Genomic DNA, 21,930 nt, shown 5'->3' with positions numbered 1-21,930 from the left:
AGAGCAGAGTCCTTAACAGAAAATCCTTGTAAGAATTTTTTATTGGGAAAAAAAAACATAGAAGTCACAATATGAGGCAACAGCATTGCATCTTTGGGTCATTTCTGGGGCATGAGAAGAGCGATATAAAAAAAATAAGTAATGTGTAGAAAGTTTTGCCCTCAGTATAACTATGTTATACAGCCTGATGGTGAAACATTGTACTATAGTTCAATATCATTACTGGGTATTCTCAGAGTAAACATTTGTGTATTATACGAGATTTGATTTTCTTCTACACAAGCTCATATAGGCTGAAAATAGCAAAAATCTAAATTATTTATACGCATTAATCAGTACAGTGCAGGAGGGATACCGCTTCCAAACAGGAGATTCCAAGAACTTGGGATCTTCCACTTGTTGGGTTCAGGGCTCTGAAACAAGTCAGACAAAGCACAGATGTATTCACAACTGGAGCCTTGACCTCCGCTTGATGGCACCTCTGTTGAGTCTTAACATTCATAAGAAAGCAGATAAGTGAATTCAATGCAGTGTTGAGAGACTGTTTTGTCACTTACATGACTGTCCAGCATGTGGAGCCAGTCGTTGAGATGGTTGACCAGAGCAAAGGCGTCAGGGATGTTGTCACCCTCTGAACAGAAGAGCAGCAGCACAGCCAAGGGAAGGTCCTCAGCACAGCTAAACATGATCACAACATTACATGACTCAGATGTTTGTTCGGTGTACTGAAGCTACATTTAAGAGCATATCCAGAATCTTAGTCTCTCTCTCTTTGTCTCTACCTGTCTGTGTACAGTCCTTTGGCGATCCCTCCTCCAGGAATGCAGAGTCGTGGTTCTGTGTTGGTGTCCGTTAGTCCAGGGTAGGCCGGCACTCGCTCCATTTCCTTCCAGCCAAGCTCCTTCAGAGCGTCTGCGCTCACTTTAAGCAGGGACGGTGTGATCAGGTACCGTAAAGGAGTGCTGTTAGACACACACACACACACAGGTATATATAATTATTAGTAGAAATAATAGCAGAAGCAAAGCATGTTGAGCGCATGTTTACCCCTGCAGCTGCTGGTCATCCCTCTGGTAGGCGTGGCTGCTTGAAAGAACAACAGTCCTGGAGAATCCGCTGGTTTTGATCCAAGACACGAGAAGCTGGCGGAACTTTTTGGACTTTGTCTACAGTTAAAACAAACTCACGTGAAACAGCACGTCAGAAAAACAAGCTCACACTGATCCTGCAGAGCTGTGGTTTTACCTGGAGGATAGGTGCTCTGATCTGAAGAACTGCCAGCTTCAGCTCTGCTGTTGTGTAAACTGTGAATGACACAGAGGTAGCAGATGCATGGGGGATTACATATTTAAAAAAACAGTGACCGACTTGCTTTAACTAACAAGGTCACTCCAAATATTTCGTGTTAACTTTATCAAAATACAAGCTGTAGTTCTTGGCTGTACATCAACTCAGACTTTAAGGTACCTTCTCCAGCAGTGTGCAGCTCCTCGGCGTCTTCCTTACAGGTGGCGTATGGGTTGTTTCCAGCCATCGGAATGAGACAGTCTGTGTGTAAAAACCCCACTCTGCTCATGTTGAGAGTGGAGACAATGAGGTCCACGGCCAGCTGACCCACATTCCCGACTGCCACAGCTGGCTGCACAGAGGATGAACAACATCTGTACAAACATCTTAACGCCATTTTCTGTTCCTAGTACGGGAACTTTTGACACTTTTTCACTATTTTGGTTCTTAAATAAAACTATTAGCACAGATTCATCGCTACACACTTTGTAGCACAGTCATCTGTCACTCACCATGACGAGGGTATAATCTTTGAAGGAGGGCGGTGAGGTTTGTGAAGAGATAAACATGGCGCCGTTTAGCTAGCAGAGACACGAAACCGAACAGCTATTCAGAAAAAAATATTTTAATGTCCTTATATTAGTTAGAATTATACTCCCCGGACAGCTTTCACTTCTATTTTCATGCCTGTGTGGTGGGGGACCTTCTTCTCGGCTTAACTTACGTCGATTGGTGACGATTAATACGATTTTAGTACGGCCAGAAGATGCCTGAATGAAACGTAAATAAAACTTAATACGGACGGTCACATTTTTGTGTAAGGTTATTGTAATTATATACCGGCATGTTGCTGATAAAGCGTATATATTTAAAATATTGTGCTAGAATATGAATTTTAATCAGGCATATTGACGGTCAAATAGCAACTCCGCAAAGACTTTCAGCGTGGTAGAGATCTTCAACTTGCATACCGTATGATAGATAGATAGATAGATAGATAGATAGATAGATAGATAGATAGATAGATATTTACTTTATTAATCCCAGTGGGGAAATTAGGTTGTAGTAGCAGCATATCAAAGTGTTATGAACTTAACTTTATGTTAAAGTAGACTAATCAAAACATTTCATGGTTTCAACATTTATTGAAAACAAAATACAAAAACAATTATTAACAGGTTAACAATGCAGGTGCACAGGATTACAACATCTACAAATCAATGTGCAATTAAAATTATTTTATTTTTATTAAAAAAAATAATAATTTTATAGCTTGACTTCATCAGGGACAGGAAGGCCTTTCACTGCAGCCACAGCGTTTTCTACCATCCTTTGCACCATCTTCCTTGTTGTGGTGTAAGTGTTGGTGCCCACGTGTGGTGTGATGAGAACATTAGGAAGGCTGAGGAGAGCATGATCCCTGCACACAATGAGGGAGTGAGTGGAGGAGTCAGTTTTACTGTTTCATGGATATAAAAGTGTTTTCTGAGAGCTGATACCTGGGTAGAGGTTCGGGGTGAGTCACATCTAAGGCTGCGGCCCGAATTGTTCCAGACTGCAGAGCTGTTACTAGAGCGTCCTGGTCCACGACTCGACCTGAAACATGACATTAGAGCAAGAAAATCTGACTCTGCCTCAGAAGTAGATCCACATTAACTCCTACCTCTGCTGACGTTGACCAGTGTCGCTGTGGGTTTCATGAGTGACAGCTCTCTGTGGCTGATCAGACCTGTGGTCTCAGGAGTCAAGTTGACCACCAGCATGACGAAGTCAGACTCTCTCAGCAGGTCGTCCATGTTCTCAGAGTATGTCGCCCCGACGGCCTGCTCATCTTCAACACTCCTGAACAACAACACAGACACCGGCGTCAGCAGACTGCCTTTAAACTCCCCGACGATCTACTGCCGCCACTGCTTTCACCTTCTGCTTCTGTTGTGATACAGGATCTTCATGTCAAACCCTTTGCTTCTTTGAGCGACTTTGTATCCAATATGTCCCATTCCAATGATCCCCAGGGTCGACCCCGTGACTTCAGCTCCCATCAGGCATTGAGGTATGTGGGTGGTCTTGGGATTGATGGCTATCTGGTGACCTAGAGAGAGAGAGACCAACACAGAAGCTGAAGATGAAGTCCAGAGTCTGAGGCTCCGGCCGTCGCCATGTTGGCAGCTGGCTTCTTGTGACTTGGAGAAAATCTATATTTCATGTGAAAATTTGCACTAATGCTGGACTTGGTTTAACCTTTGACCTCACCCTCAACAACCTTCCTTGCTGACGCCAGCAGCAGAGCCATGGCCATGTCAGCGGTGGCGTTGCTCACCACACCAGGCGTGTTGGTCACCTTCACCCCAAGCCTGTTGATGTACGGCACGTCCAGGTGGTCGATGCCCACCCCTCCGTTGGCGACCACCTTCAGCGATGGAAGAGAACCGAGCAGCGAGGGCTCGGCCTCCGGGCAGCAGTTCCAGACGAGCAGAGCCTGGACCTTCGGGCCGTGAAACTGTGGGTTCTGCAGAAAGTCTTTGAGGCAGATAATGTTGAAGTGTCGCTTGATGATGTCAGCGACCTCTTCGAGGTAACCCTGCTCGCCCACCTCTGAGATCAGAGCCCACGGTTTGTTGTCTGCCATCACCTGATGGGAGAAAGTTACACATTAAACACTCATCTACAGCTTCCTGTCACAGTCTCACAGTGGAGTTTCAGTCTGACAGCTCGTGAACCTGCTCTCTGTGGTGCAGAGTGAAGCGCGTGCACACGCAACTGAGCGTGCGCAGAGTGTGAACACCCACCACAGCTGTCTGTCAAACAGAAACAAAAACTTTATTGAACGTACGATGGACGCTGAACGTCCACGGAGGACCTACGGATCCGACACTGAAGCTTTCTTCGTAGTCTTAAAGCAGGAAGCCGCCGGAAGAACAACTCGGGAAGTTTGGATTTCAAAATAAGAGCTTTTTTTAAAAAAAAAAAAAAAAATACTATTATTATTTTGCTTTCAGCGCAATGAAAAACCACTATTATTATTATTATTGATCAAAATATTTTGATTAATTTTGATTTATAATTATGTATTATTTTATTATTGTGTGCTTCATTTAACTTCGGTTTAAATTAAAGTTTAGTTTCCAGTCTGGTTTTAAATTCCGATGAATCGATTTTTTTTATCTCTGCACCACGATTCTTCTACTTACGTCACACCTGTGAGTCTTCATTAAAGACAGACCACAGCGCCCTCTACAGACCCTCACTGTAAATAGCAAACTGAAGAAGACCTTTTCGTGGTGAGGTTTTGTCACAGATCTGTGCAGCTTTGCCACTTTAAGCAGCCGGGATGTTTGTGCTGGGCTCCACAGTTTCCTCACACACCGGAGAGAGCGGAGACATGGCATTCTGGCAATAAGTGTTTAAATGAACACATGTTAGAAAGAAACCTTCAGGCTGAAAAAGTCCACAGGTCAGACTTCTGTAAATATGTCTCAACACTTGTGGTTAAACTATTTGTAACAAACTTGTGCATGCCCAGAGAGAAAATGCAAAAAATAATCTCACCTCTACAGCTGGGATTTGTGGAGGTTATTCTCTGGCCTGCTGTGTCCTGGCTGTGGAGCAAAAGCTCCTGATAAGAGCATGGAGGTAGAACGAATTAAATCCAACCTCACATTCAGATAAGAAGAAGAAGGTTACACTGAAGGCTCAGCACTGTGGGCCACCTACTCCCTCTGCCTTAGAGGGGCTGCAGTTAATTTACGAATGGAGCAGCCGGGGTGGTGACTGGTGCACAAAACTAAGCAGTGAGACAGCGATCAAAGGTCATTAACTACAAACACGGCCCATAAAGAGACTGGTGGAGGTCGTGTTGTGATGTTTCACTTTCATTGATTTTAACATATGACCAAAAAAGGCATCCTTGTATTATCAGCTTGATTTGTAAATGATAATAGTCAAAATACTGTAGAAATAATTCATGGGGAGTGGGTTTAAATGAACATTAACAAGAAAGTAAGTCAGTTTATTTTATTTTATTGCTGAAAGATGTCAAACAGGAGGAAGATTCTTTCATAATATTGAATGAATGACTTTTATGTTTAGGTGGAATTTAACATTATCTTTGCACGTGTGACCACTAGGTGGAGTTAAGACATTGACTGGTGGCTGTGTGGCAGGATCAGACCTACATTGCTGAAAGATGAAGGCACATTGCATTAGACCTCTGTGTGACACTAAAGGGAAGTTACAGGTGCAGGTTATAGTCTGATCAATAGCAGCAGGAATCCATCATTTGAAGCATGATTTGTAAAAGTAACTTTACATGTGTATTGTGTGATTTAACATGTCTAACATTTTTAGAGGCAGTCATTATTTTAACAATGATTTGCAGTAAAATCAAAGAGCTCTGTCTTGATTTTAAGGCTGAAGAATGAGCTCTGATGTGGCTGCATGTGTTTGTGTGTGAATGAGGACACGAGCTAAGCTGCAGATCAGCAGCTTTTCACCGTTACGTAATCACACCTGAACTTAAGGTGTCTCCTGCTGCTCCTCCTCTGTCCTTCGCTTTCTCTCCTCTTTCCAAATCTTCACATTCAAGATGCACCTCCCCTGATCTCCCATAAGTTTGCACCTTTCTCCCCCCCCTCCCTCTGGCCAGGAGTCATTTAAGTATCCATTAAGCTCTGTTTGGATCTCCAGCCAAGCTCCAGTTCCATCTGCCTCCACGTCTGACAGCAGGTGGCCTTTCAGCAAAGTGCTGACTCACATGGTAGACACAGCAATTACAGCTCTGCCTCATTACGCAGCCTTTTTGGATCTTGTTGTATCAGAGTTTGATCACATGCGGGGCGCATGTGATCAAAGGAAACATTTGGTCTGAATTGTGTATTGTGTTAAACGCCTGGTTTGGTGAGATAAAGTCAGGTTTTAGGGTTGACCTGGTCTGTGGTGTCACAGTAATCATACTGCTTCACAGAGGGAGTACACTCTGTAATAGATCACTGATGTGAGGCCCATCCTGACTCAGCTTATCCGCACCAAAGAAAGATGAAGTCAGGCTGTAGTTGTTTCTTTTTGTGCACTCTCTGCAGCAGATAACAATAAAATCAATGCAGATGACTTCATGTAGGATTTATGCTGTGGACCTTATCTTTGTCCTGGTTTTGTTTTCTTACAGAGGTAAAGACAAAAACAAGTCAAAAACTGAAGAATTAGACTGTAAATAAAGAATATAAAAAGCTATGCGTAAAGATTTAGAATGTGTTAATCACAGTACCATCGATTAGTTATAAGCACGTCTTTTATTTCATGAATTTAAACATAAAGCAGCCCCATTCAGTAGAGGAAATAGTCAAATATTTTAATTATAAAAGTGCCAAAAAAGCTGTTTAAAATGTACCTGCAGGTAAAAGCCTTATTTATACTGCACAAAAATACATTAGTATTGCAAAAACAATTATTTAGCATTAATTTAGGTCATCATCATTATGTACTGTTGGGTAATTTATGCATTTATTATGGATTTTCCTCTGGAAAATGATTTAATAGCATGAAATATATAATTGAGTTTGTATTTATTTTTTCAGACATTTACTTTATTTTCTGTTAAAGTACAAATTTGCATAAGTTTCCTGCCCCTGTGATGAATGCTAGGGGTTTATGGGTTACTTATGTCCCTTATAATTCAACCCTTGAAGTGCTATTAAATATATATGATCTGCATTGAAAATATAGTGTTTGCATCATCTATAGAATTATTTACATTCTGCTTTTCTGCTTTTTTTCTCCTTGTCCTTGCCCAGGTTCAGAGGGGTTTCCCCCTGTCGTGCAGGTGCTGCAGAAATCCAACAGAAATCACACACACACGTACTGTATATTCAGAGCAGCTGACACCTGTGTTGCTCTGATGTGTCTGAAGAAGCTCAACACGCAGCTCTCAGCATGTTCTGGTTGAGAATAAATTCACCTGCAGGGTAATCCAGTCAGCCTGAGCTTTTGTCAGCTGCTCATGACGCACAGTGCCGTGCAGTGCGGTGAAGTCACAGGTCAACTCAATGCAGCTGACGCTGGAGGATCACCTGCTCCCCTCTGCTGTCCACTGAGCTGTGGCTGCTGATAGGTCAAACTCCAAATCAAGTCATTGATGGTTTTTGCATATTGTTGTATTATAAGTGAACTCATGGAGACACTTGTGAAACACACATGTGAAATTCAGTGTGCATTTTTTTCTGACTTTGTCTCATCATCCTCATTCAGGATGGATGAAGGACTCGCCTCCAGACTCCTCAGCGGGTTCAGAGCTGCACAAAGTTGGCTCCGCCTAGTTAGGTAACAGATAATCAGCCAGAAGAGGCTGTTGGTCCTCAGCTCACTGGCTTCTCCATCCAGCCCCAGCTTCTTAGCCTGGCCCGTAAAGCCGCTGTTACCTAATTACGCAGCCCGTGTAGAGCCATGGGGCTGGCTGATTTTAGAAGGGGGCTGTCCAGTTCAAAGACTCTTGGCTGCTGAGCTGTGCACACCAGCTTTCACTGCTGTGTATGTGTGTGTGTGTGTGTGTATAGATGAGCCGCTCTTCAGTGGACTGCCAGTCAGATCAATGTTATGCAAACCTATTAGTCAGAGGTTTTCAGAGTGAGCTCCACACAGTACTCAGGGACGCTCCCTCAGGGTCAAACTCACTGATGAGCTCTCACCTCTGTTAAGAGCGAATAACAATTTTGTCTGCTGGTTAAGGGCCAACGACAAAAAAAACACCATTTTATCACTCACAGAAGCTAAGATGATGCACCTTGGGACAGTTTAAATGTCTCATACATGGTTCTACTGTGAACTCTATCTGTGAGCGTGATTGGGATTTTACTGACTCAGCAGCTGGGAGGGGTTCACAGTGTACTTTATAAGGCCATTAAGAAAGTGCTCCCTGGAACACCAGCTGAATAAGCCCCGTGGCTTTGACTTCCACTAATCATCTTATAGGCAAAGCATGGCTCCCAATGTGCATGCATGGGAACACCTGTACTAGGCCACGGCACATGCATGGCGGCTATCTATCATCATAATCTTTCTCATCATCATCCTGCATGTACTCAGAAACAAGTAAGCTTATTATACTGCTGCTCCATCAGAGCATATCTGGTGCAAAGAAAATGCAAAACAAATAGTCTTTGGATGAAAATGATTTGAAAATGAAGTCTGCTGCAAACACTCGACTCCTCATTAGGCATAAAACAGCAAGAATGCATGCAGAAATTGTAGCTGGAAACAAAATTAGAATAGGATCTATGATAACACAGACACTGTCCCACAAGATCTGCATAAAAGCAAATAAATTGAGCTAAATAATGCATTAGACTTCTGCAAGCAAAGCAGTTTGAAGAAGAAGATGCACTACTTAGAAACAGGGAAGCTGCAATAAATGAGCTCATTCAGCCAAATTTAAAGTGTTTTTTTAATGTTGGCAGAATGTAATTAATCATTAATAAACTTTCACTGTGTTTAATACACATACAAATGCCCGTGTGTGCATATTATTGCCGCAGGCCATTTAGCCACAAAACCCACAACTTCTGTGTAAATTTTTTTACATACTAATCGCCATTCAGGTGTCAGACTCCTGTTGCCAGGACAACGCGGCTCCTGATTGGCCGCTGACGCACCATGTGACGCGCAGCCTTGACGTCACGGTACGAGGCTGCTGGGCTAAGCGGAGACTGTGCAGCCGCTCAGGAGGAACAAGCCTGCTGGAGTTTGGACTGTGAGCAGCCGGGGAACTCCTGCTCCTGTTAGGCTCCCGTTTACCGCCTCTTGAACTCTTTTCAAACACCGTCCGCCACATTGACGAAAGGGAATGGACTATTAAAGAGACTTTCTATAACAAGCCTTCAACAGCAGCAACTTTAAAAAAGCGAGGTAAGTTCCCGCTAACGTCCCTCCTCCTCCACCTCCTCCTTCTCCTTCTTCTTCTTCTTCTTCTTCGCAGTTTGCCCGCTTCCTGATAGTTTTTTTTCTGTTTCCTCGCAGCTCAGGTGAGATGGCTTTGCAGGTTAAGACACTAAAACAATGAGAACAACTGTATTTCTCCTATAACTTTGAAAGCGCAGCGGCATTACATGATGCTAGCAGCGGATAAAGCTTTACCTCCATGTCTAATCGGATGAAGCTGCATCTTCTTCTTCTTCTTCTCCTTCTTGTCCTAATTGAACCCTCGAAGCTGTTTTTTTTACATTTAATTCAAGCATGAGTGAAAGCAGGAAGTGGGAAAAAAGAGTCCGGCCACCACACAAGTCTGAGAGGAGCAGGGTATCTGATTTCAGCAAACACACATCAGTCAATCAGTGGATTAAAACAGGAGGTAGCTTCTGTGCTACCTGAAAGTGCAAATGTTTGTTTTCGTGCACATTAACATCTAGTAGTGAGTTCACAGTAATACAGTGACACTTCAGTGCAGTTTTATTTCTTCATTTTATTGAAGCTGTCATTAGCAGGCTGTCAGATGTTTTAGGGCTGCAACTACATTCATTTTTAAATTCCTTATAATATCAGTTTTTCTCAGCAACAACACTTGCATTTCAGTTTTGCAGTTAGAATATAAGAAATGTCCATTGGAAGTTGCCTTATTATTATTTTCAAGCATGTCTCGGTTGATCTACTACTCCCAGCTCTTCATCTTGTGATGTGTTGTTTTACCTCTTTTTTTACTGTATGTATATATATGTAAATAATTAATACACAAAATGATTGACAGCGTTGGACTCAGTGTTGGTTTCAGGTTTCCGTCAGACAATCATGCAGCAAGTAGACCTGAGGATTAAAGTCCAGTGCTGCCTCTCCAAGTGGCTTGTAGAATTACCAGACCTCACTGTGTACATTTTTTTTTCTGGCTGGTGGCTTGTGGTGATCGAATGCCTCTTTGGTTTGATGTGGGATGTGAACAGGAACTGATGATGGTTGAGTTTGCTCTGGTCCTAGTGCAGTGTTCACACAGTGATCAGAGAGGATGGCTGCTGGCGGCCAAACATTTGGGTTTTGCTGTGTTTGAAGCTCTGTGGCTTCCAAACTTTTTTCTTTTTCCAATTTGATTTGTGTAATTAAACAGCTCAAGCAGCCGGTACAACATGAGCAAGAAAATTGAAAGACCTATGGAGGTGTTGACACCAGGGTGGAGTCAAGATAATAGCCCCTTTGGTGCCAAAAGCATCTATCCAAACATTTCAAGATGCTGAACTCTTACAGATGCATGCTAAATTTGAACAGATGTTTCTTTTTTTGTCTGTGTGGGTGTCTTGCAGGCTTGTTTTGGGCCAGACTGACCACACTGGCAGCATTGCCTGTACTTAGGCTTGTCTGGGCAGCAGTCAGCTCTCTTTTGAATTGAATTAGACCTTTTTTTAGGAAAGCAGATGTTGAGAGTGATTTGGAGAAAGCAGGGATGAGTGAAACATTTAAGTGAGGTTGGAATGATGGGAGCATAAGATGCAGAATCAGCAAAGCAAGTTCTGTTGTGTTAAACAGATAATGTTTTTGGGTGGAAGGCCACATTTCTCCTATGTTGTGTGGCAGACAGGGGTGGCAGTTGTTTAGTCATCAGACAGATTGACAGTCCCATCTTTGTCTTTGCAACAGGCTGTTTCAGAGACACATTTAGATATTCGGTGCAAAAATAAACAGCCCTCTCCTCATGCAATCAGCGACAATTTGCTGTGAGTGTTTGTCCGATTTGATCCTCTGTCTGCTTTGCAGCACCGCCGGCCTTCTTGCAGTTGCTTGTCAGTGACACTTTTTTTTTTTTTATCTTGTTCTCATTCGCTCTCTTCATAGTGGCTTCAGTGTCATGATTGTGGTTTTTCTGCAGCGCCTTGACGCACAAAGCTCTACTGCTCACAATGGGGAGCTCATGTGTGCTGCATTATGATGAAGTTGCTGCCTCAAGTTTCTCAAATGCAGGATGGATGGGATTTTTTAGTAACAGTTTGAGAAAGTGAGACCACATATTGTCAAGCAAAGTGTTTCAGAAGCCTATAATTCACAAAATGCTGCTTAAATGTACAGTTTTATGAGTTGGTGTGTGCATTGAAATGACAGACAGAAGTTGTGATTAAGGTACTATTCTAATACACGCAAGTGTAAGGAGTCTATATTTAGAGTTGACTGTATGAAAGTTTGGATCTTTGGTTCCAGTTTGATGTGAAACTGACTGAAACCAGTGGCTGTTTCTTTGTTTCTCGTCAATATTTGGCCTGTAAAAAGTCACAACAAAGTACTAGTATCACCAAGGTGATGTTTTGTAATGTGTTGTATCATGTGAGGAAGAAAAACATTCAAACTGTGATGCTGAAAGTAGCATTTTCCTCTTTAAACACTGTAAACAATCTAAAAATAGTTGCAAGTTAAATTTGCTTGGTGACTAACAAAACATCTAACTAATATTTATGTCTGGGAACAGTTGGAATTTGAGTATGATGTGTGAAATATGCTTAATTTAATGTAGTTGATTTACTTTTTTTGTCATGTTTACTGAAACTTTTTGGACTTTGTCTCCTGTTTTTAGTAACACATGCACAGAACTCCTTCTCCTCCTGTTGAGGACTTTCCTCAAACTGTGGTACCAACAGCAGTCCCAGCAGCTCTGACCTTACACTAAATAACACGGCAGATAGAGTTGCAGCCCAGACATTCAAGGAGCCACTAAAACATGCTACTCTGAACAGACGTCATCTCGGTACTTGTAACGTGATCATTCACGGTGTTCCCACAGTTATGCCAGGCAGCCTGCAGTGCCGATGCGATGTTTGGTTTGACATATTTTACTGATCAGATGTGCGATGTTATTGCATCATCTCTAAACACCAGACGGTGTTCAGAGACCTGAGACAGATGCAGGTTCTCCGTCTAGTCTTTCACTCATCTGTTTACTTGTTGCCCTACTTTGATATGAGCAAACATTTCTGTGTGAAGCTTTAGAAGAGAGTTTTATGTAGAAACCCCTCTAAACGTCATATCTGTGCACCCAGCCTTATTTTGTATGGGAATATTAAAGCCTTGTCAAGGTGCTGCTGTTTGCTTTCATGCTCCAAATATCAGCAAAGCCATCTTGAACAAACTAAACTTGCATTGAGGATGAAATGAAAACATATTGACTCCCAGCTGCTTGAACCTCACCCAATGTTTACCTCCTTTTATGGAATGAAAGCTTCTGCAACTCAGTCAGTAATGTCTTGCATGTCTAAAGTCATGCGATAAACAACTATCTACCCTCATTAAAAAGTATCCCACTCTCCTGCTAACATCCTGAATTAAATATGCACTTAAGTGGTGAATTCACCTGCGTAAGTAGCAGGCAGTAACGTCTGATTTGAAGTATGAAAGCAATTTCACAATAATGCATGATAACAACACATTCAAGGACGCCCCAGCAGACACAGCGATTGATGTTTTTTTAACTTTAATACGAATAAAATATAGAAGTCTTGAAGAGGGAGAAGAGATACACAAGAGTTTATTACACAGTTAAATAGCAACAAAGAATTATTCAGATTAGATAAAACGTGTGTGTGTCTGGAAATGTAAATCACTTGAGGCCCTTTTTGGTTGTTCACGTTTGGTCCTAGGCTGAAAGTTTCTCATCTACGCAGGGTAAAAAGCTGAGATGAAACTTTTTTCTTATCTGTAGGTGGATATCAGATTGCAGGTCTAATAACTGCTTGTCTGTTCGATGGGCGAACGGCTCTGCAGCCTGGTCACACATGCATCATATTTCATTATTGAATGTATCTTTCACAAAGTCACCGTCTGTGATCAGGTCACTCTGGCACTCTGTTTGCACTCAGCTCTCACTGTTGGTGGATTATCTCTGGGACTCTTAGGTGAAGATTTACCTGAAGGATATAAATGGAGACTTGTGGCTGTTATGCAAGTGTGCAACAAGATGTTCTGGGATGAATGCCGTGTGCAGGGCCTTCAGTTGAAAAAGCAAAGAGGAGTCAACTATAGATGGGTATAAAAATCCCAGCTCCAGACTGAAGTGCTTTAGAGTGGTAATAGGCTGTAAATAGACCTCTTAAACCTTAGTAATATGTGAGTGCAGGCAGAAAGTAAAAGGTTGGCAAGAATCTGGTGACTACATTTGCATGAACAGCTTACAGTTGTTTGCTACTTTTAGCTACTAGCAGGCAGCACGTTTTGCATTTATCATTTTGTGGACAAGAATTGACTACATATTAGGAAAAGATCATATCAATCATGCATCAATTTTTATCAATATTTTATTATGCCCCAAAGAAGTATTAAAGAATTCTGTTAATTAAATTGTTCTGCCCTCTTTTGACCTTTTTTGGCCTTATTCAAAAATAGCTAAATTAAAACTGGAATAGTTGACAAATCAACTAAATAACTGACCACAAATTCCTCATGAACTTTTTGATCATTTATAAATTTGAGTCATTTTTTTATGCAAACATTCTGCATATTTTGTGGCTGTAGCTTTTTAAATTTATATTTAAGGTCTACAGCCTAGAATGTCACCCAATAAACTCTTGCTTTATTGTACCTGTCTTGTTTTTAAGATGAGTTGTGTTAGCTTATGAACTTCCTTGTGACGCCACTTCTGATGTTGTCTGAGCTGCATGATGCTCAGGGTGTTGTTGTTGTTTGCTCGGTGGTTAAAGCTCTCTGAAAGGCCAGATTTTGTCTTCTCTTGTGTCTCACACTGACTGTGTGTGTCCTGTCTGTGTTGCTGGAAACAGAAAGTCACAGCCTGTACTGCAAAGGTCTCCTCTAATACCTGTGCAGGCTCAGGTCAGCGGCGCTATCTCAGGCCTCTTCTCCTCTCAGAAGGTTAAATTAGTGTTTGTTGGCATGTCCTGATGTTACAAGATGGTCAAGGCTTGACTTTACCACGTGACCTGTCCCCTTGTCAAAGCCGTGGTTATGTAACGATGCCATCACCAGGTCTGCCGGCAGCATCAGGTAAGAGCCTTAACAGTTAATTGTGAGCAGTGATCTTGCAGAGCCACAAATAGCAGAGTTCTTAGGGTGACTGGCTGAAGGGATGTTCAGGGGAGGTCTGAGCTCTCATCCCATCATTTCTTAATACTTCAGCCAAGAGCAAGAGTGGAGTGTTGTTGTAGCAGTGGACACTTTAATCAGTATTAATAGGACACTTCTGTCTGAAGTGGTGCATATATTTATACATATAATATATTGTACAGTCATGGAGGAGATTTCTCACCAGGAGTGGAAGATTAAACCAAATCTTAATTTGGAAGGAAATCACAGAGAGGACATGCAAACTCTGCACAGACACCAGACAGCCATGTTGTTTTTTTAAAGCGAAATACTTGGCTTTGGATCTAATGACTAATGAATTATTCCAATATCTTGTTTTTGTTTTTATATATATATTCAGTTCATCATCATATATTTACTTAAATTTCCATATTCTACACAGTCTTCTTTTTTCACATAAAGGTTGCTTTAAATATAATTAATTTAGGAAAGCACGCAAATGCTAATATATAATAATATATAATAATTTTGTTGTTCAGATGATGTCATAATCAGATTGATGTTAAAAATGTAATTTGCACTATGCATAAACAAATTTTCTGATTAATTCCCACTGTTTGTTTTTGTAACTCCATTAAGAATAACACTAATTAACCTTTTCTCCTTTGTTTACACAGAGACATTTTAGGCGGCTCACTTCCTCGATATTAATGTGCAAACAGTGTGGAGACTTATGATTAGGTCTGCAACTGAAAAACAAAACAGCCCAACTAGCTGTCATTTGAATTCTATTGTGAGGCACGTTTTTTAACATAATTTGTTTGTTTTGGCCCAGTGGCTGCGGTAAACAAGTGATGGGGTTGTCATGGAAACGCACCACAATCCATTAAGCAATTAAAATGCAGATTGGAGTCTTTGGCGGTTTCACTCACAGCAAGAGTTTATGAATGAAATGAAAGCAAGAGAATATGTTGGGCTCAGAAAAAACATAAATGCTGCTAACAAATAAATAAACAAAGATCGGTCACGTATAAATTACAGATATATTTCTTTGACTTATAGAGTTAAACTTTGAATTTATTTTGCATGTAGGGATGAAGATGTAAGTCTCCCAGTGGACTTTAGCAACCACTGTTAGGTTATATTAAATGACAAAACAAGATGAGACCATATTTTGTCGACGCTATGCGGATTTCTGTGCACTCTAAGTGCTTCTTAAAAATGTTTTTTTCCCTCCTTATCATCAGTGTTGCTTCTTTTCAGTCAACAAATCTTATGGGTGGGGACTTGTCACCCTGGTAACCAAGAAAATGAAGGAGCGGGAGAGGCTTTTTGCAGGCTTTGATGCATACATACAACATAAATTACAGCAACAAAGATGATATCGTTTGTTTTGATTATGTGCTGGAATGATGCACCTTTCTAACAGGAAGCAAAAAAGCACATCTGTAGTACTCTTAACCTTTCATTAGATTGTTATTTATGGCCCGTCCTGCTGCACAACTGGCTTATTTTAGTTTTCTTTCTACCCACAAAAATGGAATCAATACCTTTCATTTTTGAAGAAGCTATTCTTTCACATTCCCTCCTGCTTTGTTAAGATGTCGGCTCAGGCTGCTGTATACTTTTTACTGCAGAAATTATTGATGGAAAAAAATATAAGGATTAATATTGAGTGTTACACCTCAGCTCTCCTGCTACAATATGTCAAAACACTGGCTATAATGCAACAGGCTTCTTAGGGGAAGTCACCAAGACTAGACGCAGGGGAGCTGTCAGTCAACCAGCCCAGACCTGAGAAGGTCAGGTGTGCACATTTCCAGTGTGTGTAGCTGCTCATGTGTGTTTTTATTTTTTCAGGAGTGATGAATGTGTAAACATGTGTTTATCTCCTTTTCCCCGCTACTGCTAACTGCAGGGCAGCTCTTTGTTTCTGAGTTAATTAGAGGATTATAGCTGGCTGTGTATTGAACATGTGTCAGTGTGAGAGGGAAATAAAGCGGCTTCTTACTAAATTACTAAATTTCAGTCCAAATTACTGGTGTTTTTTTTGGTGCATTTTTCAGACTGTAGAAGCTTTTCTGTAGCAGCAATTTTAATGCAACTTGAATACATTCGTAGAAAATCACATAAACATGGTGACTGATGATCCTGAAATGCCAAACACAAGCCAAAACCCTGACTGACAGGTCTTTATTTCCCTTCCTGGAACAACCTACGGTACTACACAGTGATTTGCTTTAGCCTGACCTGGCGTTGCTGATTTTATCTGTCACTATCCTTAGCTAAGCTTTTTACAGCTTCCCTCTTGTCTTCAGCCTGGAGAGCTCAGCAGTCTGACAAGGGAGGGTGCTAATCACATTAGCTGCAGGGTTAGATGATGAACTGTGTCCTCAGATGAGTTTTTAAAAAACTCCCCTTTCACTTTCGCTTTGAATGTTCAATCCTACATTCTTTCTCTGATATGTAAACCCAGCTCAGACATGTGACAGGAAACACTTTCAAAAATACCTTATCAACGCCCAAACCAGATCAATGAGCCATCTCAGAGGATGTTGATGCGTGTGTGCCTTAGAGTTCTTGCAGGAAATGGATGATGCATCTGCAGAGGTGCATGCACACAGCCTGGCTTTCTAGCAGGTGTGGTTGTGCATCTGTACTACGGTAGTTTGATGCCATGAAAAGGTTTGGTGGTCTTTAGTTGTTGCAGGTGCATTTTGTATGCACCGAACCTGACTCGGCACGTGAACAAGGCCACACGCTGAGCTCATCTCCGTTTATCTTTTATGTGGTACACTGTTGTTGCTTTTACGCTGAAGTTGATTTGCATTTCATCATGAGATGTCAAAATGAAAAAAGATAAGAGCATATAAGATAAAAGAACTCCTTGAAGTACCAATTTTAACCCAAAAAAGAGAAGTATGAAAAATAATCTGTTAGTAAATTAAATCTTATATTTCATGCTTTTTTTTCTACATCTTAGGACCAAAGACTCTGTAGATATATTTATATTAGTAGGTTTCGTATCCCAAAACCTCCTGAGCCATACACTGACTCCTGCTTATTTGCTTTATTTCTGTCATTACTATGAAACACAGTAATGCCTAGGCCATTATATCTGCAGTAACAACAGGGAACAGAGGGATATCTCTAGCCTTCAGTTCCTCCTGGGGGGATTCCTGGCCACTCCCAGGCCAGCTGGGGGATGTAGTGCCTACAGTGAGCCCCAGGCTGTCATGCCTTGTAGACCTTTTATAGGGAGGCATCCTTATCAGGTGTCCAGACCACATGTTGTTTGTGGGTAGATTCTCCTGGCGCTGTCTCCTAGGTCTGATGTGAAGATGTAGACAAACAGGATCCAGAGAAACACAACAAGAAACAGTTTTGTAGTTCCTCTTTTTATTCCCTCCCCCTTTTTATATGAAAAAGGTTAAAGGTCATTTGAAATTATTTCTAAAAAGCCTCTTTCTCTCTCTCTGTCTTCCCCTTTTCTTCTGTCAGCAGTTCAAAGCGCCACTGCCCTTACATCAGCCACAGCCTCTACAAAACCAACAGCAATGGGGAAGCAGAACAGCAAACTCCGTCCTGATGTCATGCAGGACCTGATGGACAACACGGACTTCACCGAGCACGAGATCACCGAGTGGTACAAGGGCTTCTTGAGGGACTGCCCCAGCGGCGCCCTCTCTTTGGAGGAGTTCAAAAAGATCTACTCCAACTTCTTCCCTTACGGCGACGCCTCCAAGTTCGCCGAGCACGTCTTCCGTACATTCGATGCAAACGGAGACGGGACCATAGACTTCAGGGAGTTCATCATCGCCCTGAGCGTCACCTCCCGTGGTCGGCTGGACCAGAAGCTGAAGTGGGCGTTCAGTATGTACGACCTGGACGGGAATGGATACATCAGCAAAGCAGAGATGTTGGAGATTGTTTCGGTGGGTCTGGTTTTCCTGTTTTCCTTCTTTCTACACCCTTTAGCCTCATATAGTCTCTCTTTAACGTTATGATCCCTGCTCCTAAGACCGCTACGTGTTTGCCACCCCATAACAGCTGCTACATCATATATCCATCTGCTAAAATGTTTAACGCCATCTGACTGGCCACAGCAGGAAAATCATGCACGGTGTAATTTTAGAAACCAGCAGTCCCCTCTCTGGTCTAAATAAGACTCAGTGTATTTCTGGGAGGGAGCGGTGCTCCTCTGATCCTCGTGTTGACTCAGCACTGTATCCACCCAGCAACTGTGCAGCAACACCATCTCCTCATGTTATCGGACAAATGCTTAAGAACTCTGTCAGAGCATCTGATACACGCCTAGCAGTCCTGGACACATGTTACATTGTGAGGCTAAATTGAGCAGAGCACTAAAGAATGTGTGATTCTATAGTCGGTGTTCTGTATTCATAGGGTATGTGTTAAGAGTCACTGCAACACAGGACTACATATAATAATGTTTACATCAATCAATAGATCCTTTTTGCAGTGCCTCCAGTTAAATTATTGGACTGTCATATGTGTATCTTGGAAAAATGCTTCTACTTCTCCAGTAGGTCAAAAATCCTATTTAAAAATCTATTTAAGAAACCTAAACTACTTTTTTTGACTTCCTGTTTGTTCCTCCACGGTCGAATCGGGCAGCAGAGCCAAAAATAAATGAAATGAGTCTTTTTTATCTCTCTTCCTTCCAGCAGAGATAATTTGATTGATGGGTCGCTGAGATGTATTTTTTTCCCGGACTGTACGACGCTTGTTTATTATCACAGTTGTCTCAGTGAAACTGAAAAAGGTTTTTTTAAGAGATAGCAACTGTTAGTGATGCATTTCATGTCCTACACTCAGACTTGTGTTCTCTCTCGTTTGCTGTCTCTTTATAGGCCATATATAAGATGGTGTCCTCTGTGATGAAGATGCCCGAGGACGAGTCCACACCTGAGAAACGTACAGATAAAATCTTCAGGCAAATGGACACAAATCGAGATGGTAAGACCCCCCCTACTATCTGAGAACTGTTCAGACCAGTTCTGACTCAGGAAGATGCATCATAAAGCCAGTCTGAGCGGCGGCCACCATGTTTGGATGCATTGTTGCTGTGAATAATGTCGTTAAAACAACCTCTCTTTTTCAGGTAAGCTGTCCCTGGAGGAGTTTGTGGAGGGTGCGAAGAACGACCCTTCCATCGTCAGACTGCTTCAGTGTGACCCCAGCAGTGCTGGGCAGTAGAAACCTGGACTTTTACTCCACTGCAGTTTAAGAAATTTCACACATTCTCTCCCATCTGACCCATCCGAGCTTCTTTCTGGCATTTTGATCTCATGAGCTACAAAGGCACATGAACAGATGCACTCAGCACACATCTGTACACTCTGTTCATGTGCCTCGGCGTCTGGTGAGAAGTCCCAGACCGACACGGGTCTCATACACGGTACAAACATAACTCCGAGGACTGAAATCCCATCAAAGACTTGTTAAACACAGAATCTTCTCAATCTGAGGAGACAGCCAGCGAGGAGAATCCAGCACGTTTTGTGAGGTACGTCGAGTCAAATCCAAGTTCGCTTTTATTTGTTTTTATTCATTTTATTTGTTATATTTAAAAAGCATCGTCCCTGCTCTGAAAAGAGTCGTGCTTTGTTTTGTCCTCTTGATAAGTATTGCAGTCTAACTCCCATGTTAACACTGGAAGGAATGAAGTGTGAGTGCGAGTGTGCCAGGATTCTCAGCTTACAGTGCGGCAATGTAGACAGAGGATCTGGGAGTTGTAGTTTTTAACCACAAACGCGTTTCAAGGATGAAAAGAGGATTTTTTTTTTTTAAATGTATACTTTTGGAGGAACGTTACATCCAACCAAGACTGACTCGGGACATCCGAATGAATGAAGGGGAATATTTGATGACTGACCATCTGCTCTTTTGAAAGTGACTTTTTAATGCCAAGTTGTGTCCACACACACTCACACACTGAAATAAACACAATATACATGTTCACACACATTTTACACATACAAACTTGACATATGCATATAAACAGAGCTGTGATTCTCTTTTTCCAACTATATTTCAAGTGTATAAGCAAAAAAAGAAGATAGATGTTATATGAATATATAGTATGTACGTATATATTCTTTTACTCTGTGAACATTGTGGCGCTTTGCCGCAACGGAAGAGAATTTCACTTTTTGACATATAAATTATTGGAATGTGACGATAAAACATGTTATTTTCTTTTACTTGACAAATATGATATGAAAGAAAGTTGTACAGTATATTCACTCATATTTATGTTAGAGATGTGTAAAAAGGAGAGGACCACACATATTGCTATGCATTCAGATTCTAATATCAGCTGCTACAGATCCTTCCCCCTCCCACCCTCTATTTTTTTCACTGTTTTAGTCCTGATCTCTCAAGATTAGAAATCAAAACACTTTTTTCTGTCCGCCGTCCTCTGAAAGTGAAAAAATGATCTTAGGTTTTTGTGCAAATGTGACATCACGTCTCCTGAATGTGCACTTTTTTTCCTCATCTGTATTGCTACTGATGATATTTAACTGACAGATGGATGCACTGAATTTGGTCGTGAGGAACAGTAACATCCACCAGTTTTTTATTTCCTGCAGAATTTTACTTTTTACTCTGCTTCTATCCCCAAGTTAATGTATGCTGACAGTGGCAAAAACAAAATACAGTTGCATTTTAATGCTCCGGGCTTCTGCACATTTCAACAAGGTGATCGGGTACTCCAGTTCCACATTTCATTTCAATAGATTCTTGTGGTCAAGTGCCAAATATAGACGAATAAAAGAAAAGGAAAAGGAAAAAAAACAGTATTTATTTATACTGTACAACACCTGTCGAACAAAAGAAAACTTTGTCACTGTATCATTTTGTAGGTTTTGTATTGTAAACATGCATTATGTGTTCTGTGTAGGTCCATTTTGTTATTCAAATAAAGGCAAAATGGAAAAATAGCAAGCTGTCCCTTTGTGTCCTATACTGTGTATTTAGCTATGCTAGCTGTGCAGCTAACATAGCTAAACATTAGCTATGTTAGCGGTACAGCTTTTCATTATGATATTTCTACGGTATTTTGTGATTCTTTTACTTCCAGTGATATCAAATTTATAATAAATCAACTGATTTGAACACCAAACATCTGAAAATAAGCAACGTCCCTCAGATTTAATGTTAAGTTCAAACGTTCAATCGGCTGAAAGTAGCTGTTGAACATGCTAGCGTACCTATCGGACATTAGGCTACCGTGTTAGCACATGTTAGCATGCTCAATGCGCAGGTACAGCCTCAGGTAGGACAACGTTTTTTATATGCAGATTATACACACGCCTAATCAGGCAATTTCTGTTAAGTGTTAATCAGTTATGTTGGCATGCTAGCTCAGAAAACTAACCTTCACAGTGTTTAGCATGTGGAAAACGGTCAATGCTAATCGTGACATTTATAAAAGTGGTGCTAGCATTACGTCAAATAGAAGCTAGCTTACAAAGTCGCCATTTTTTACCCTCGCCGCATTTACAATTAATTAAAATTTCCATTTTAACTTTGACTCGACAGGTATTCGTGTTTATTGGTCTTAGCTAATTAACACATTGGTCTGTTTCTGTAGGCCACTACACCTGCACAACATCAAAATTAGCA

The 21,930-nt window shown here is 41.4% G+C and overlaps 3 protein-coding genes across 10 annotated transcripts; 1 reads left to right on the top strand and 2 right to left on the bottom strand.

Annotated features, from left to right (window-relative positions):
* Positions 1–23: 23 nt before the first annotated feature.
* psmg2 (proteasome (prosome, macropain) assembly chaperone 2) lies at positions 24–2,013 on the bottom strand. The gene is made up of 7 exons (XM_028399268.1): positions 1,800–2,013; positions 1,468–1,639; positions 1,246–1,304; positions 1,048–1,166; positions 783–962; positions 558–678; positions 24–413 (listed from the first exon to the last, which is right to left on the bottom strand). The coding sequence occupies exons 1-7, from the start codon at positions 1,854–1,856 to the stop codon at positions 333–335; spliced, it is 789 nt and encodes a 262-aa protein (XP_028255069.1). The 5' UTR covers positions 1,857–2,013; the 3' UTR covers positions 24–332.
* Positions 2,014–2,412: 399 nt separating this feature from the next.
* Positions 2,413–5,059, bottom strand: LOC114431649 (probable 2-ketogluconate reductase). 4 transcript variants are annotated; one of them, XM_028399222.1, is made up of 8 exons: positions 4,837–5,059; positions 4,479–4,677; positions 4,121–4,238; positions 3,541–3,919; positions 3,208–3,379; positions 2,951–3,129; positions 2,787–2,883; positions 2,413–2,707 (listed from the first exon to the last, which is right to left on the bottom strand). In XM_028399222.1, the coding sequence occupies exons 4-8, from the start codon at positions 3,914–3,916 to the stop codon at positions 2,554–2,556; spliced, it is 978 nt and encodes a 325-aa protein (XP_028255023.1). In that variant the 5' UTR covers positions 3,917–3,919; positions 4,121–4,238; positions 4,479–4,677; positions 4,837–5,059; the 3' UTR covers positions 2,413–2,553. The 4 variants fall into 4 exon arrangements, with proteins under 4 accessions (XP_028255023.1, XP_028255021.1, XP_028255022.1 ...); XM_028399220.1 differs by lacking the exon at positions 4,121–4,238; XM_028399221.1 differs by lacking the exon at positions 4,121–4,238 and having other exon boundaries at positions 4,560–4,677.
* A 3,923-nt stretch (positions 5,060–8,982) lies between these two features.
* On the top strand, positions 8,983–21,245 carry LOC114431815 (neurocalcin-delta B). Of its 5 annotated transcripts, none has more exons than XM_028399456.1 (4): positions 8,983–9,183; positions 17,782–18,212; positions 19,152–19,257; positions 19,403–21,245. In XM_028399456.1, exons 2-4 carry the CDS (start codon positions 17,835–17,837, stop codon positions 19,495–19,497), a joined length of 579 nt encoding a protein of 192 aa, XP_028255257.1. In that variant the 5' UTR covers positions 8,983–9,183; positions 17,782–17,834; the 3' UTR covers positions 19,498–21,245. The 5 variants fall into 5 exon arrangements, with proteins under 5 accessions (XP_028255257.1, XP_028255256.1, XP_028255258.1 ...); XM_028399455.1 differs by having other exon boundaries at positions 17,779–18,212; XM_028399457.1 differs by lacking the exon at positions 8,983–9,183 and adding an exon at positions 17,527–17,658.
* Positions 21,246–21,930: the final 685 nt, after the last annotated feature.

Source organism: Parambassis ranga, chromosome 2 (assembly GCF_900634625.1).
Source record: "Parambassis ranga chromosome 2, fParRan2.1, whole genome shotgun sequence".
Classification (NCBI taxonomy): Eukaryota; Metazoa; Chordata; class Actinopteri; family Ambassidae; genus Parambassis; species Parambassis ranga.
This window is presented reverse-complemented; position numbering and strand designations above follow the sequence as displayed.

Excerpts from the sequence above, each read along its gene's own strand:
- LOC114431815 (XM_028399456.1), top strand. The coding sequence starts at position 17,835 with ATGGGGAAGCAGAACAGCAAACTCCGTCCTGATGTCATGCAGGACCTG. Across the intron at positions 18,213-19,151 it reads AGATGTTGGAGATTGTTTCG|GCCATATATAAGATGGTGTC; the intron begins GTGGGTCTGGTT and ends GTCTCTTTATAG. Across the intron at positions 19,258-19,402 it reads AATGGACACAAATCGAGATG|GTAAGCTGTCCCTGGAGGAG; the intron begins GTAAGACCCCCC and ends TCTCTTTTTCAG.
- LOC114431649 (XM_028399220.1), bottom strand. The coding sequence starts at position 4,676 with ATGCCATGTCTCCGCTCTCTCCGGTGTGTGAGGAAACTGTGGAGCCCA. Across the intron at positions 3,130-3,207 it reads TATCACAACAGAAGCAGAAG|GAGTGTTGAAGATGAGCAGG; the intron begins GTGAAAGCAGTG and ends GTTGTTGTTCAG. Across the intron at positions 2,708-2,786 it reads CACCCCGAACCTCTACCCAG|GGATCATGCTCTCCTCAGCC; the intron begins GTATCAGCTCTC and ends CATTGTGTGCAG.
- psmg2 (XM_028399268.1), bottom strand. The coding sequence starts at position 1,856 with ATGTTTATCTCTTCACAAACCTCACCGCCCTCCTTCAAAGATTATACC. Across the intron at positions 1,167-1,245 it reads TCAGAGCACCTATCCTCCAG|ACAAAGTCCAAAAAGTTCCG; the intron begins GTAAAACCACAG and ends TTTTAACTGTAG. Across the intron at positions 679-782 it reads AAAGGACTGTACACAGACAG|CTGTGCTGAGGACCTTCCCT; the intron begins GTAGAGACAAAG and ends GATCATGTTTAG.